This window comes from Simochromis diagramma, unplaced genomic scaffold, assembly GCF_900408965.1.
Source record: "Simochromis diagramma unplaced genomic scaffold, fSimDia1.1 OVJJ01000113.1, whole genome shotgun sequence".
Lineage (NCBI taxonomy): Eukaryota > Metazoa > Chordata > Actinopteri > Cichliformes > Cichlidae > Simochromis > Simochromis diagramma.
In genome coordinates this window covers 334,186-351,804 of record NW_024387142.1, presented here as the reverse complement: position 1 = coordinate 351,804, position 17,619 = coordinate 334,186, and the positions used below count along the sequence as shown (strand labels likewise).

Genomic DNA, 17,619 nt, shown 5'->3' with positions numbered 1-17,619 from the left:
AGCACCTTCAATCTCAGAAAATTCCTTCTTCTCATTTAATAAAGTCTGTCATCCTTCCATGCCCTGGTAACTGGGCCTTCCAGAGCTGTATCATTTTGATCATATTTGGACCGGTCCTCTGCTCGCCTCGCCTCACGATCTCGCCACAGGCCAAATCGGTCTTCCTCAGCACACCAAAGATCCGGGTCACGCAGCACCAAATTTCTGTCCCACCCTGGGCGCTATGGTCAGTCTTTCCTCGAGTTTTCAACTGCAAACAAATTGTCAGACAGAGCGGGCTCATCAGGAGCTGGAGGCTGCTCTCCGTTGTGTTGCATCCACCAACTCAGACCATCTGGAGTGAGCAGCTCTGCTGGATAGAGTATACCCGCAACAGCCTCACCTCTTCAGCAACAGATCATCTCCCTTCGAGGCCTCCCTTGGTTTCCAACCACTTCTGTTCCCTGCCAAAGAAGGTGAGCACATAGTACCATCTGTCCAGCACCATCTTTGCATGGTGCTGGACAGATGGTGATGCTGTTTCCCAGGGACAGCTCAGGGAGACCACGGCTTATCATTGAACAGAATCGATGGTGGTACCCTCTTCAAACCCAGCTTACAGGATCTGGTGTCTGCAGCTGATATAAAACCCGTAACTAGCCAGTTGCAGTCTTACACGACTCTCTGCTGCTTCTCTCCTCCGGTTATCCCCCGAAGATCCCATCCCCTTTGCAGTCTGTCTGCCCCTAAACAAGCAAAAACCAAACTAATGAGTTAAACATAAAATATCACAAAGAAAGAACAATCCAGTATCCACATCTGCACCAAAGAGTCCTCTCAGGATGAGGTCCAAAGTCCTGATGGTTAGTCAGGACAAAATGTCCTGAAGCTGGCCCAAGCCCTGGTGGAAGTCAGGAGGCTTCAGGGGTTTGCTGATAAGAGGGTAAACAGACTCTTCACTCTCTGGCAACGGCGGCCAGAGAAAGACAAGCTGTGAGTGGTCTACCCTCCCAAACACTGGGAGAGGCAGGGGGGTTCATGCAGCGAAGGGAAAAAATGCCCTTTCTTTTTTCAGTAGGTATCAGCTGAGTATTACAAACCCTCTTCTGTCTTCCAGCTTGGACTGAGGCGAGCTGAACCAGAGGACTTTGTTCAGTGGTCAGACCTGACGTGAAGCTATTTTACTGGATTGAAATCTGTGTTGTTGTTTATATTTGGATGCAGCAGTCTAAAACCAGACTTGGTTTGGGTTTCAGGTTCTGTTGACAGCAGAAAACCTGGAAGGGGGCTGGGGGCGGGACCTGGAATTGTAGCCCTTCCAGCTTTTGCTGGACAGCCTCTCCAAGCAGCAAAAGGGCTGTCCTACCAGCAGGAGGGAAAGGACAGTTTTCTGTTGTGTTTCTTAAATTAAAGAACTTTGTGGCATCACGGACACAGTTATTTCCATAGCAACAACATCACATGGTGTTAAACAAACAGTACAAATGCACTTTAATTATAATTACAGCTGATTTCACAATAAAGCTCATTTTTGGAAGCTTGTTTCAGCTCCTAAACAGTTATTTACAGATTTCATTTAAAAATAGGATCCGTTAGGGAAGTCTTTACATTGCACCACACCTTTCAATTCTTTAGTCACATAACTCCAACTGACAAGTCAACCCTGAAAATCTTGTGTTGAAGCAGGAAGGAAAGATCCTGCAGAGTGAAGAAGCACCATCAGAGAAAGTTTCCTAGTGTGTGTAGACTAAAGTGCACAGCTACAAACAGTCCTGTTAGTCCACATCTCTGTTGTCTTACTTGAACACATTTTGATACACTGAGAGCCAGAGATGGGCAGTAACGCGTTACTTGTAACGCGTTACTGTAATCTGATTACTTTTTTCAAGTAACGAGTAAAGTAAGGGATTACTATTGCAAAATCGGTAATTAGATTACCGTTACTTTCCCGTAGGAACGCTGCGTTACTGCGTTACTAAAACCGTGATTTTTTTTGCGAGAATGTCTCATGACAGTGACGTAAGCGAGTGCGACGTTAGTGACAACAGCTGTGTGCAGATCAACAATGGATCACATATCGATTGTGGGAGAGAGTATGAGCGTGCAGCGTTTAAAGCGTGGAAGTACTGACCTTACTTTGAGTTTGATTCCATAAAAAGTGACAAAAACTTTAGTGTCCATCGTGCGTGGGAAGAAAACTTTTTACAGCGAAAAAAAACCCTAAACTTCCAAGCAAGCACCGAGTAACTACGACGTAATGGGAAACTCACAGAGAAACTCGCGGATTCTTCAACTGACCGCTGCACACCTGCACCAGGGTAAACCTCCGCCTACCCCACTCCTGCTTTACAGGTGAAAATAGAGCAACAGGACCGCTGAGTCTTTGACTTTATTTATTTTCTGCTGTGTTTTACTTGCATCTATTTGAAAGAGTGAGTGTAAACACAAAAAATATTTTATTTTATGTGCTGGAATGTGCAGAAAATAGGTTTAAATATTAAACTAATTTATTCAAGTCAGAGAATGTTGCATATAATTAAATTTTTGCTTGATGCATAAAGTTAAAAGATTAAAACTAATAAAACAAGTTTTAAAAAGAGACTTTTCCATTTGATTACATTTTGTATGATGGATTATGCAGAAAAAGTAGAATTGGGCTGTAAGATCTATCGCTTTATCACCTATTCAGGTTGTAAATCGTGTTTTTAAAAAGTAACTAAGTAACTAAGTAATTAATTACTTTTGAAAATAAGTAATCAGTAAAGTAACGGGATTACTTTTTGGGGGGAGTAATCCGTAATTAGTTACTGATTACTTTTTTCAAGTAACTTGACCAACACTGCTGAGAGCACTGGACTCTAAGAATGCAGTGGTCCCTCGCTATAACACGGTTCACCTTTTACGGTTTTGCTGTTTCGCGAATGTTTTTGTGTAATTTTGCCTGTTTTTTCTTTTTTTGAACAGCACATTGTGTTCTGCGTCCAGACCGCTGTCAATCAATCTTGTGCCGTGTCTCCTGTACAGTACAGAAATTTACATAAATCTTCTATCCTAGCAGTGTGACTCTGAAGTGCGGTACTGTATGTTTGTATGTTTTCTCCCCAACAAACACAACGAAATGTTTTGCACCACAAAGGCACCTGCGGTAGCATCCAGGAGGCAGAGGAAGATGCCAACCATCGCACAAAAAGTTGGACTTCTGGACATGCTAAAGGAAGGTAGATTTACCATATTTTCTGGATTATAAGGCGCATTAAGTGAAACAAAGCAATCGGATAAGTCAAACTTATGGCAGTCTTCATGTAGGTAACTAGTTAATGCAGCAGGATGAGTGCAGAAAGGAAGCAAGCTCTGATGCAGGATACAGGTCAACCAGCTTGTTCTGTCTACAGTTCCTTCGTCTTTGCAGACTACTCTTTATGTTTTGGTTTTATTTATTTATTTTTATTATATTTTTTTTCCATTCTTGTCCCACAGTAGCACTGGAGTATTTATGCCAAATATCTTTAGATGAGATACCAACCTCAAGCTGATAGCTAAAAGATGTATTCTTTACTTGTAATTTACCCAAAATATATGTACGGTATATACCTTCTAATGGTAATACATAGTGATTTTTAATTATGGTCAATTGTTGATTAGTGGTTTTGGAGCTTGACTCACACAGTGGAGAAAAAGTTGTCTGTGTCTTGAACACTAGGTCTCTGAATTTTGGATAATAAAACAGAACATAGATAGAAAACCTAATTTAGATTACATCACATCTGTTTACATTAAGTAAGCAGTTTCCAATATCCAAATGTATTATCTCCTTATTTGCTCTTTTGTGTAGTACAGAAAAAAAAAGAAATTGTGGCTACTGCAGCTTCAGGTGCATTAATATTCCCTCCTCACATCTCTGTCTTTAGAGGTGCGTCCAACACATTATAGACTCTGAAGCAGGCAACTTGATTTATGTCAGACTCACAGGGCTCCAATAGTGAACCCCCAGCCATTCTCTACTTCCTAACCCTCTCTCCCAGACACACACAACCAGAGCCTTCTCCATCTAAAAGGTCCTATTTAAAGCACAAGTCTCCATTTTACTGCCCTGGCATTATTAGCATGGAGGAGAGTGCTGTTGTTTTCATGTAGGTAAAGAAAATTTGTGCTGAACTAAGTATCCTCTTTGTGTCCAAGCGTTGTGTGATGCATTGACAGACCTCTCTGCACTGAATCATATCTGTCATTAATCTCTGTCTCTCTTCCACAGCATGTCTTTATCCTGTCTTCTTTCTCTCACCCCAACCGGTTGCAGCAGATGGCCCCGCCCCTCCCTGAGCCTGGTTCTGTCGGAGGTTTCTTCCTGTTAAAAGGGAGTTTTTCCTTCCCACTGTCGCCAAAGTGCTTGCTCATAGGGGGTCATGTGATTGTTGGGTTTTTCTCTGTATGTATTATTGTAGGATCTACCTTACAGTATAAAGCACCTTGAGGTGAATGTTGTTGTGTAAGTAAAACAGAATTGAGCTGCATGATGTCAGCATTGCCACATTATAATTAAGAATAAATAAATGAGAATTATTATTTAATTATCAACAAACTCACATGCACATTAAAATACATGAATAAACGCATGGAACTCTATGGAATCAAATTTGATTTCACAGGTTGGATTCACTCAGAGCCAGTTCACACAACAGGCATCTCAGCACATTTACATTGTAAAGTCAGGACCTCACAGCTCCATAGAATGAAAACAATTAACTTCTTATGAGCAAGCCCTCAGTAAAAGTAGGTAAAACGCTCTCTTTGCACAGAAGGAAAGTTTCAGAAGAACTGAAAAGGAAAGATAAGACAATCATAAACACTAAACATGTTGAAAGGCAAGAGACATCATGGAAGCCATGAGTGGCATACATGTTAATGTGTTATCAAAATCATACTGAAAGGTTTCAGAAGGTGGAATATATAGAAGAGAAGACAGAATATGTTTGATGCTTTTCTAGAAAGAATATTTATTCAAACTATCATTTAATCTCCATTTGAGATAAGTGTCACGATTTTATCTCTGTATATGAACGAGTTTGGATGCATCAGCACATACATATCTGTCTGCTTGTCCAAATGGCAGAGTACCAACTATGTCCACAGATGGAACTTATGAAAACCATATGACATACTCTGAAAAAGAAATCAGTTTGCTATTCCTCCCCCAACTCTGACATACACATTCACAGGGTTCCCTCTCACCCCTCCCCTTTCAATAACATATTAATCTCCCTTTAACTCCCTCCCTCTTTGCCCTTCTCCTCGTCCTGCTTGTTGCTATAACTCCCTCCTTCTTACTCCTATTTCCTCTTCTCTCCTCCCTCTCTGCTTCCTGAAGTCTTGAGCCTGCAAACACTCCAGTGCTGATCTGTTTCAGCAGTATAGAGTGAAGACCACAGAGGAAAAGAAGTTAAAATTCAGGGAGGAAATTTCAGACCAAGACTAAAACATCACATTAAGAAAAAATCTTTTAAAGGCAGACGATAAAAGTGTAAAGAAAATCAGGGTGAGAGGCAAGCAGAGAGAGGATCTATAAAGCCGGTTTAAAATAAAGAATGGGCTCCCCGGTGAGCAGTGCTTTCCTCTTAACCTCCCTGCTGGCTTTGCTTTTTGGATGTTCTTCAGTCTTGGCCCAGACCCTGAGACAAAGAGATGCACTCTGTAACACAGATGGCTGCTTTGTTGTCTATTTTCAACCCAAAACCTTTTTGGAGTCATGGAGGGCCTGCAAAGAAAAAGGTGGCGACCTGGCCACCATCAAGCGGAAGGTGGACGCAACCGCTATTGCCACTCTCTTTTCCACTGTGGATCTGCGCCACTCACGCACTACTGTCCAAGTATGGATTGGCCTTCAGCGCCAGCCTCGCCAGTGCAATGCCACGCACCCGCTGCGAGGTTTCTCTTGGACTATCGGTGACCAGGACACAGAGTACACCGACTGGCAGAACCCGGACTCCCCTGACTCGTGTTCAGTGCCTCGCTGTGTGTTTATGGGCTACAGCACTGAAGACCAGGATCATAATTTTAAATGGATAGACAGTGCTTGTGCAGTCTCTGCAGATGGGTATCTGTGCCATTATGCCTACGCAGGCATGTGCCCTCCCCTGTGGAGTGAGGGAGAAGGCAATGTTACCTACACCACACCGTTTAACCTTCTGAGCGCACTGCTGACTCATGTACCCGTTGGATCTGTTGCTACCGTACGCTGTCCTTCAGGCGCCAAAGAAGAGGTTTCATGTATGACGAGGGAAGATGGCTCAGTGGGATGGACCAAAGAAACTCCTCTTTGTTCTCATTCCTCTATATCACACGACCTATGTGACCAGGATAATGGTGGATGTGGGCATTTCTGCATGGCAGCTGGTGCTCATGTCTACTGTGAATGTGCTGATGGATACACGCTTGCACCAGATGAACGCACTTGCCTCGATGTAGACGAGTGCCTCGGAGGTCCTTGCGAGCAGATCTGTGTGAACACCGTGGGGACATTTGAATGTCAGTGTCACGAGGGCTATGATATAAACGATGGGGGTGAGTGTGAGGATATTGACGAGTGTATAAATGACCCATGTGAACATGCTTGTGAGAACACCCCAGGCTCTCATATCTGCCACTGCCATCTGGGCTATTCCGTAGTGCCTGAGCATCCCAGGCAATGCCAGGATATCAATGAGTGCGAGATTCCTGGAACATGCGAGCAGATGTGTGTGAATTATGAAGGCGGTTTTGAGTGCTATTGCAGTGAAGGCTTTGAACTCATGTCTGATAACTATTCATGTGAGAAGAGAGAGGAAGGAGACGACCAATATGCTGTCACTCCTCCTTCTCTTTGGGTCACAGGCCAGGCTGGACCTCTGTGGGACTATGGCTGGAACCCAGAGCAGCGCCACACTGACTGGCCTACACAGGAGGAGGAGTCTCTGGACTGGCTGACAGAGTCCACCAGAGTTTTGAATTCTGATGTAATTTGGGCCACCAGTCCCCCACTGGTGCTGGTTCCCCTGACACAGGGAACTGATAAAGATGAAGAAGAAGCTGTAGACAGAGCTGACTGGTCAAACGGTGATCAGAGATTTCAGACTGAGCTGAAGGTTTTGTCAGCAACTGCCTCCAATACTCCTCATGTCCTTAGCTCCAGTGCTACCCCAGACCCGTACAAGGAAGATGAGGGTGAAGCTACTACAGCTCTTCCCTTATACCCCACCTCAACAGTAGAAGGAGCTTGGAACTGGGGGGCGGATCTCGTTACTTCAAGCAAGATTCCACAGGGTTCTGTCACAGACATGCCTGAAGAGTCCAGTTACCACAAAGAGCCAGAAGGAGAAACACAGACGAATCTCCTCAGGGAAAACTTTCAGTTCACAGAGGCGGAGTTAAGCAAAGAGGAAATGACCTTTGTGGAATCTACCCCCAGTCAAAACCTGGCCTTTCCCACCAGGCTGGCTTCTTCCCAGCCGCCCCTAACAGAGGACGAGGAAGGTGACGACAGCTCGGATTCTGTCCAGACAAAGGGGAGCACTTGGCTCATGGTGGGACTCTTCATACCCATCTGCATCTTCATTGCCATAATGGTGGCACTCGGTTTTGTCTACTGCAACCGCTATAGAGTTACGGCACACGATAAGAATGCCGCTGACTGCTACCACTGGATCTCAGGGTCTCATGAGAAACAGGGAGCTCCTGACCCCTCAGCAGGGGCGCAGAGCTGTGTTTAAAACTGTGAAGACGTTTACATAAACAAACCCTGTGTCAGAGGGAAAGAACGGTGACGAATGCATCTGGTCCCTCTGACTCTGGGACACATTTAAATAACTCTTGAATCTAAACTCATAGTGACAGGAGGGAAAGTACAGAGAAAGTCTTTTTGTGAATATGTTTTCTATGTGGTACAGAACACACACACACACACACACACACACGCACACACACACACCGTCCTGATTATTGACATGTTTATTCGTTTCAGCATGTCCCAGATGAAGTAATTCCTGCTTATAAAGGTAACAGAGGTTTTTGTTTTGTAATGGAATTTGACTCAGTTTCACATCTCTGCTCATAACTGTTACTGTTACCTGTGTTTTATAAGTGTGGTTGCCTCAGTCAGCAATGAATGAAGGGAAACTACATAAATGTCCAGAAGCAGACACAATTTACAGAAAAATGCTGAACACAAGTTCGCTGTGTTGGAGCAGAATTGTGGAGCTGCGATTGAACAAAACCCTCTTTCATGCTTGTTTCTTGTTAGCATTTTAAAAATATAATGCTTGTAATAGTTCATTGAAATAATGTCACACTCCATAAACCCTGTGACTGTTACACAGAGAGTGGCTGTAGCAGCTGTTTTGTGACACTGGCCTTGTTTGTGAAATGGCCATCAGTCACCCTTTGTACTGCTAATTCCTGAATGCACTAAAGAAATCATTTCTGGCCACCTTGGATGAAATCCAGCTGTGTACAGACTGCTTTCAGTGCAGCTGCCGATGGAGCTTCGATTTTTAAATTCCCAAATGACATTGAGATTTCAAGGGATTTGTATCCTGCGTTCAAAACTGACTACTAACACGGGAGGAAAGAAGATTGTATAGAGTACTAAAAATACTAATAAAGATAATACTAGTAATCGACTCAAACTAATGAAATGTGGTATGATTTTTATAGCTAAATCTGTTCATTCATTCGTTTTTATTTATAAACAGTGCTAAATCACAACAACAGTCACCTCGACATTATCTGATGTTCACTTGTCAGACTCAGAGAAAGTACGTGTACACATACATGGAATTGGGCTCTTACCTACTATATACAGAAGGATTAACTATGAATGCATATATATGAGAGAAAGATGTACAACAGAATAAAAATAATATGTACAGTATGCTGTGATACAGCAGCAGGTGTGGTGTGTTTAAATACAGTGTTCATCAGCGTGACAGCCTGCGGAGAGAAACTGTAGATGTCTGCTTATGTTGGTGTACAGTGCTCTGTACCAGAAGGGAGGAGAACAGGTTGTGTTAAGAATTTGTAAGTTAAAGTGTTGAGTTTGAAAGTTTATTGGAAATAACAGTTCAGTTAGAGGAGAGCTTTCTTTGAGCAGTGGCAATCACGTCACCTCAGACAGGAAGTGGCATCTGTTAAATGCATTTGAACACTCAAAGCTGCTGAGCAGATTAAATATGCAGCAAGGGTTTCCATTTATTTTAGTCATTGCTGTGATATTCTTGTCATTTACTACTGTATTCAAAATCCTAGAAGTATTTGCTGTCATTAGCTCAGAAAAGGGGAAAAAGGATGCTGTGATTGGAAAAGTAACTATTATCAGCAGAGTCCTTCCTTAGAATGTGTTTTTACAGGAAATACAACAGGATGATTCAGGACCTCACATTGTGCCTGTACTGACTAATAGAGTCTACTGATTAAAACCAGCTGATGTATTTGCTTGGCTCTCAGAGGGGGTCTCTTCTCTCACTGTCTGTCCAATTATCAAAATCACCGTCTTTTCTGCAGGTCTCAGTATACAGACACAATCTACTCACTTCTTACAACTCTGATGTATATGATAAATAAAAGCAGTCATAGTTTGTCCATTATTTAGCATGAATATAACACGGTGTACACATTTGCTGCAAGGATCTGGGAACATGTTGCTGTCTCTACAAAGAAGCAGAGAGACAATCAGAGAGCTATGCAACCCTCAGGTTAGCTCCTTCCCTTCTGTAAACACAAAGCTGAGGGTTCCAGCTGTTATTCACATTGTAGTACTGGGAGGCCAAATGCTCTGCAGCTTAAGAAAACACCAGCAAATAGAAAAATGCTGTACAAGCACACAAAACGCACAGAAAACAAATGCTCACCCTTAATAATCAGCTGTGTGGATAAGCCATGTATATGTAACACATAGGGACACTAAAGCAGTCGTGCCAGAATGTCCTGCTAAAGATTCTTTAAAATACAAGGGAGCAAGCGAGTCAGACACCCAGGGCACAGAGAGGAAGCAGGTCTGATCAGAAACAGTTTATTACGGCCTGGGAGCACAAATATTAAAAAAAACAAAAACAAAAACCTCTTAAAATGTACGTAATAAAATGTACTCTACTAAAACTAAATCTACTAAAACTAAATAAAACAATTCTAAAACCCGTAAAACTACCATTTTCTACATTCACTAAAAACCCCTGCTATAATTATGCCACATGTTCATTATGGGTCCATCAGCAGGCCAGGAATTCCAGCTTTAGAGCAGAGTCCACGCCAGCCCCGTCTTCGGCAGACAAGGAAGCGCCTCCCATCTTCTTGTCCTTCCACGGGCCCATCATATCCCAGCCCAGCTTGCGTTCTGCACCCGAATCCATCATGCGACCACCGCCACAGCTCCCCGTGCGTCGGTGTCCTGTGAAATAACAAATAGGGGCCAGAACAATGTTCCCAGAAGCGGCCCTGGCTCATGGCCATGACGACCCTCTCCCAATCCAGCTGCACCCAGTAAACAACAGTAGAGACCCTAAACCTCTGCCCTGCTGCCAATCACACGCGCTGTCTCCTACTGTTGCTGTTGCTGTTCCATGAGGTCAGGACTGGGTCGCCGTGTCACGCTGGCCATCTCACATTCACCTTCCAGTCTGGGGCCTTTTTTGTTTTCTTCAGTGCTCAGCTAGCCTGCTTTTAAAAGGTCTTTACACAGCTGATAGGCCACCTCTGGACACACCCCTGCCTCAGCAGGTGGTCCCTATCAGCTAATTTGTCCCATGTGCAGCCAGTCCACAGTGGATAAAAACCATGTCACATAAAACACTAAAAACCATGCAATAGAAACAGAATAAAACCATGCAAATAAAACGACACTCATAAATAAACACTAAAAATCAGAATAAAAACAATATACAAGATAAATACAAATTTCCACTGTGTGACACATATACAAGCATTGGCATATTTTGAGAGGCCTGGTTTGATTTTCATGATGATAATGAAATATTAGTATTTATTGATTTAATGCAGTAACATCCCTGTTTTACAGGCAGGGGATTCAAAGATCCCATGGGAATGCCGATTGATTCGGGTTTCTCCTTGATGACAGAGAGCCACCGGATCACCTCCTGACACAAAGGAGCAGCTCTGAGTTTTCACTGTGGTGTACACCGTCCACTGCTTCTTTCATTGCAGCCGAGTACACTTGTGTGGAGGCATGTGACCCAACACCTGGACAATTGCTTCGATTTCAGGAGCACTTTGGAGCTGAACCTGACTGGATACTAACTTATGTGACCAAAGCGAGCTAACAGGCTACAAAACAGTGGATGAAGTAAAGCAATTTCAAACATCCCATAGACATTTTCCTGAATTATCAGTTGTGTTTCTATGTTGTTGTTGTTAAAAACCCAGTGAAGTGTTCACTAATGTTTTGTGATTATCTTATTTATATTTTTTTTTAATGAAGAAACTTCAGTATATTTAAGTTGAGCTATCCTATGACTCCAACTGCTTTCTTTCTTGAACTAAGACGTTAGAGCCATGCTTGGGGTAGGATGGCCCATCCACAGACCCCAAAAGACCTGAAGCCCGACACCTTAATGACAACTGTGGCCAAAGTCTCAGAGAACCAGAGGCAACGAGTAGCCGACCCAGTCAGAGCCAGGGGCCGAGAACAGGTCCACAGGGCACTAAGTAGGGTGTGGATACTGGCCAGTGCCCAGAGGGGCAACCCCCACCCTCCATAACCATGTTCCAAAGGAGCCACGGTTCAGCCAGACCCAGGCCCAGCCACGCACACACCCAGACATCTGCACACACACCCAGGCTATTCACTAACTGCACAGGAGAATGTTTTTTCTTTCTTTTGTAAGTTGGTGTTGTTTCTACAAATTAGATTACAGTCGGTTGGACGCGTCAGGCATGTGAACTCTTATTAGTCCCTGTAGTGTTTACTTAATTAGCAATGCTCATTGTTTCTACCACAAAATCTGAGTCTGTCAAAGTTTTAAGTGTATTATAAGACTGTGACACAAACCATGTAGCAGTATGACTCAGACCAAGGAGTGCTGATATATATCAATTTTAATAGAAGACCTGAAAAAAAAAACCCTCTAATAACACTTTGTTTTAAAGAATTAACTCATACAGTGCACTTTACTACGTGACAGTCGTTGTTCTTGTGTAGAACACTCCTGTGCTTTATTTAAAAGCAGGTCCTAATGATATCATGGCTTGGTTTTGAGTATTAACTAACAAAACGATCAAATTCTTTATTTTTTAACATTAACATAAACCACTTTTGCTAAGAAGTCAAATGACACATTAGGCATGAAGCATACTACAGTTTTAAGTGGAAGAAACACTTTTTTATTACATTGATAAAATAGATTTTAAGTTATAATCAAATATGTTGTGGTCACCAGTAGCATGCATCCTCCACATTCCCAGTCCTAATGGGTCAAATCCATGATGTGCACTTCCTTTAATGGGTCTCATGAGCTCTGAGATTCTTAGTTAGTGTATAATTAGGTTTTTATTACGTGGATTCGCAGCATATATTTGTGATAGACTCACATTTAAATTGAATAGTCTTATGTTTATGTGCTGATCATCTTGCAGCTGTTGCTCTAGATTGCTTCCAAAAAAGCTTTCAACCAACAAACATGAGTTAATAATGGCTACCTGGGTGGTTCAAGCCTCATTTCCTTATTAGTGCGAAACATCAAAACAGTCAGCACATGTAGCTCGGAAAGAAAGAAATATAGTGGGAAAGATCTCCACATCTGGAAATGCTATCACTTGCTTTTGCATGGAGTCCTCTTCCATGAAGACTTGATGTTATCTGCAGGTCAGTGCACTCTGAACTGGTTACTGTTTGTATAAATTCTACCATTAAGAATGTCTCTTTGCTCTGCAGAAAGCTTTGTTGGCAATGTAGTCAACATTTCAGAAACCACGAGGTGTCTGAAAAAATGTGACATTGAAATACTTGAGCCAGATGATATAAATGATCACCATCCTCTAATATCTCCAGAAGTTGATTCTGTTCATCTGGACGTTTTCAGTGGGACAAACGTTTCGTCACTCATCCAGGTGACTTCTTCAGTCTCAGCTGACTGCAGGTTTCCCCAAAAACCCCAAAACACGCTGCACCAAAAATGGGTTCGCCCCAAGGATCGGGTCCCCCGACACAAAAAGAGTAACATAGTGTAGCTGTTAAGTGCAGGAGGATTGTCAGGATTTATACATCGGGGAAACCAAACAACTTCTGGCAAAGCGGATGGCACAACACAGAAGAGCCACCTTGTCAGGTCAGGACTCTGCAGTCTGTTTACACCTACAGGCCAGTGACACTCTTTCAATGATGAGGATGTAACATCCTGGACAGGGAGGAACGCTGGTTTGAGGGCGGAGTCAAGGAGGCCATTTACGTGAAAAGGGAAAGACCATCTCTGAATCATGGAGGGGGCCTAAGGTTACATCTGTCACCATCTTACAATGCTGTGATTGCAGCCATTCCCCAACTCTCTGTGAATGGGACTCATGGCCACTGATCAGTGGTTGTTGATTAATGGTCATGACCTCCCAGCCCATTGTTCCTTCAGTGGGCTGGTTTCAGTCGTTATGCAAATGTTCTGTTTATAAGATTGAAACCTGCAGTCAGCTGAGACTGAAGAAGTCACCCGAATCAGTGACGAAATGTTTCTCCCACTGAAAACGTCCGGATGACTGAGCATGCATCAAGATATCCTCTAATATCTTCAGGCAAAAACAAACATATCATTGAAGAAGTTGCTTCTTCAAAAGATGGACAGAATACTTTGAGGTTCTTGAAATCTACTGAGAAATGTTGATTGACATATGAGGAAATTAGACTGCGCAACTTTAGTCAATTTGGTCCTCTGTGTTCACTCTGCTTTTACTATCAGCCAAGAATGAACCGAACACAGGCTAACAACCCCCATGAACAAGATGAAGACTAAATATGTTTGATAAAATAACATTAAGAGAACAGAATTTGTAATTAGTTTGGTGGTACTCAGTAGTATTACGTGTTTGCTAACAGGATTGCCCAAGCCTGGTCATCAGGAACAAATTCATTTGATTGATGCGTGCCGATGACAGAGTCTTGTTTAACTTCTTACAATTAAAAAATGCATCTCAAACATCTGTGCTGCTATATCTCTTGGCACAGATTGTGTATGCTATTAACTTCCAGTAACTATTACAAGCCTCTGTGATTCACCATTGCTGTTTATTGGAGTCAGCGGAGATGATTCACCTCTGACCTACTGGCTGGCTAATATGTACTGACCTACACAGTGGAACACTTGGAAACAACAAGACAACTTTGATGAACAGATATCATATTTATGAGATAAATTTGGTTTAGCTAGGGTCTCAACTTTATTTAATCTAGGTGGGGGGGTTTAGCTCATTTCTGGGTGTGCTGAAAATGAATCAAAGCACCCCAAAGATTTCTTACTTTTTTTGACAATATTGCTGTTTGTGTGACACACTAGTAAAAATATAAAAACTATTCTTGGTACTTGTACTTGGTTCAGACATAATAATGTGACTAGAATAGTGCATTTTCACAAGTCACTTCAGACCTTTCTGATTTCTCTCGTTTTTTTTGGGTTTTTTTTAACATTTGAAAAAGTATGTTTACTTTTCAGATGTTACCGTCCAGTTTTTTTAATGTACAAGTTAAGAGAAGAGAGAAAGAGTTCTTTATGGAGCTGATGAATGCTGAAAATAAGAGATGAGGGATAACAGATGGAGGATAGTAAACCAGAGAGTGGAGTACATTACTAAAGAGGATGAAGAGGATGAAGAATAGAAAAGACCAGATAACATACCTGTGGACAGACAGTGGACTTTTTGACTGGATTGTTTAACACAGTCTTGGAAAATGGAAGGATGTCTGAGGAATACTGAAGTGTGCTAGTGCCGAGCTATAGTAACTACACAGGCATAAAGCTGATGGATGTAGTTGAAGCGAGGGTGAGAAGAGCGGGAGTGATCAGCAGCAGCTTCATGCTCAGAAGACAAAGATTGCTTTGGGACTGTTGATAAATATAGAAAAGGCCAGAAACAGTTCCACTGTGTTGTGTCTTTGTCCTGGTCAGCTTGGATTGTGACAGGGAAACAAACCAAAGATACTTGGACCACTCTCTGCAACTGTTTCAGCTTTGTTTTGGGACTGTACTGCATTAGACTGACATAGCAAAATGCACCAAGCATTGTTTCTGACACAAGGCACAACATGTCTTTGTGACCAAGCTGATAACCAAACATTACAGAGCAGAGATCGGCCACTTCCAGCCACTAAGATAGCACAGCGCTGCTGTCACACTGACAGCCACTAATCGAAACAGACTGTGGCGCACCTCCAAACCAGCGTACTTTATGGGAGTTCTACAGGTTGTAAGGTGAGATAATATTTAGCCGAGGGTGGAAGAGACTTGTGGTGGGAGTTCTGGAGGTGTATCAGCCCAACTGTGGGAGAAATCCAGATGTTTGCCATGCAAAAACTCAGGCAGTCATTAATAACAAGTTTAAATTGGTCAGTCTAGGGCCTCCTTTGGAACCCCACCTCCTGTTCCCATAACTTCCTTTCACATTTTCTTTCTGGGAGGCAATGTTTAACCAAGCCATTCCCTAAGTCAAGAGTGCTACAACCCACTTAAAAACCACAGGCTCTCGTGGGACTCACCCAAACTTAACTCTTCGCTCTAATCGTGATAAAAAGAAAGCATCCTAATACATACCAGCCCTCATGGCCTCACAAAAGGGCGAGGTTTGCCATCAGATCTTTTTCAAACTATGTGTTTGTTTGTTTTTAAATATTATTTTTATACCACTAGGTCAAGACAGCCATACCCCAAGGCATTCTCACGCTCCAACTGAACCTTCCAAAAATATAACAGGAAGTAGTGCGTTAGTCATGAAGACAGGGGTTAGTGAAAGGCAAGTAGAAGGTTGGTGAAACAGTGGGTCTAAAGGATTTTATTGCCATATTTGTCAGCGTGCGTATCCCTCCATGCAGCATGCAGCAGTGCTTTCTCACCACTGCTGTACTTTTAGCAGTCTTCCGGATCCAGTTCCAGTTGTATAAATAACAGCAAAAGTAACTAGAAACCAGAATTGCACTGATGAATACCTGGTAGGCAAAACCTCCTTCTTGACCAATTGTTGCTTTGTATATTTCATGACCATGCACACCTCTGTACGAGGAGAATAAGAGTGTCTAAAGTTTTGTAGTAGCGTCTAAGGTCTTTTCCAGACCGCACAGCGATGTATGCCGACCTATATTCACTGTGTGTGTAGTGGTAATTCAATTCAATTCAAGTTTATTTATATAGCGACAAATCACAACAACAGTCGCCTCAAGGTGCTTTATATTGTCCAGTAGATCGCACAATAATAGGGATAGGGTAGGTAGTAGTTTCTGTTACATAGGTAGTCCCTATGTTGCAGAAACATGTGTTTATTTATTGGAAAGAGGTCGTTTCTACATTGCTTAGCACTATATTTTACCTGTCTTTTAGCCCTTACAGACAGGGGTTGTGTTGTGCTGATGGGCCAACATTACACCAAGAAAAAGGATGAAATGTTTTTACACTGAAATGATGTAGCACCTCTGTTAAACCGTCATCTAACGTTGCTTTAAAAAGAAAACATTCCTACATTATCCTATAATAGAATATAGTGAAGAAAACAAATTAAGAAAAACATGGAAACACTGCTAAAATTCAATGTGTGGGCTAAAAATAATCCAGACAAATCTATAACCTATTTTAAAACCTTAAAACACTGAAGATGGTAGAACACCATAAACTTAATCAATGACAAGAATACTTTTGTATCTTGATATATTTTAAAACACATTCAATCACACATTCATGTTTCACAGCAGCTGTAGCTGAAGAAGACGCCCGTGCAGAATAATAAAAAGGAAAGGGGCCAGCTGGACTGCAGAGTCTATTAATGTTTGCAGACAAGAGCATAAGTGTGCCAAACTTTGAAATGTTAAATACAATAAATATGTCTTGGCACAGTGGATGTGTTCTCTCGTCAGCGACGCTGGTCCACTATCTGACCGAGGTCTGAACATCTGTGCACATCTGTCTGTGGATGGAAGTCAGGGAAAAGAAGCTACTACATGAAATTATGATCTTCAGTTGGGCTGACACAGAGCACAGCTGACTGCATGGATATCTTTCAGGCAGTTTTAATGGCGTTACTCTGTATTAAAACACAAAATGCAGGAATAGAACCTGACATTGAGATCGTGAGGTGACTGGCACTGATGCCCTACAGCAAGAGGGCTTTGTGTTTAAACTAACTGGTTACCTAGAGCATATTTGTGGAGTTTATAGGCTCTTCCACAGTCCAATGAGACACATGTTAAGTTGGAGCAGCTGTACCTCAGAAGGTAGAGCAGGTCATTCTCTAATCAGAGGGTTGGTGGTTTGGTCCCTGCTGCTCCCAGTCAGAATGCCAAATATCCTAACTATACTACTAACCCCAAGTTCCTTCCTGATATGTCCCATGCTCTGGGGGGCGGGGCTATGGCTTCCCACACCCTCTAGCACATAAGTGTCAAACTCATGTTTGACACTTATGTGCTTTTTTCTT

General features: G+C 42.4%; 1 protein-coding gene across 1 annotated transcript; it reads left to right on the top strand.

Annotated features, from left to right (window-relative positions):
* The first annotated feature begins 5,022 nt into the window (after positions 1 to 5,022).
* On the top strand, positions 5,023 to 8,896 carry cd248a (CD248 molecule, endosialin a). Its single transcript, XM_040047196.1, has one exon. The coding sequence runs from the start codon at positions 5,562 to 5,564 to the stop codon at positions 7,719 to 7,721; it is 2,160 nt and encodes a 719-aa protein (XP_039903130.1). The 5' UTR covers positions 5,023 to 5,561; the 3' UTR covers positions 7,722 to 8,896.
* The last annotated feature ends 8,723 nt before the right edge of the window (positions 8,897 to 17,619 follow it).

Bases quoted from the DNA above. Each gene is read 5' to 3' on its own strand.
- cd248a (XM_040047196.1), top strand. From the start codon at position 5,562: ATGGGCTCCCCGGTGAGCAGTGCTTTCCTCTTAACCTCCCTGCTGGCT.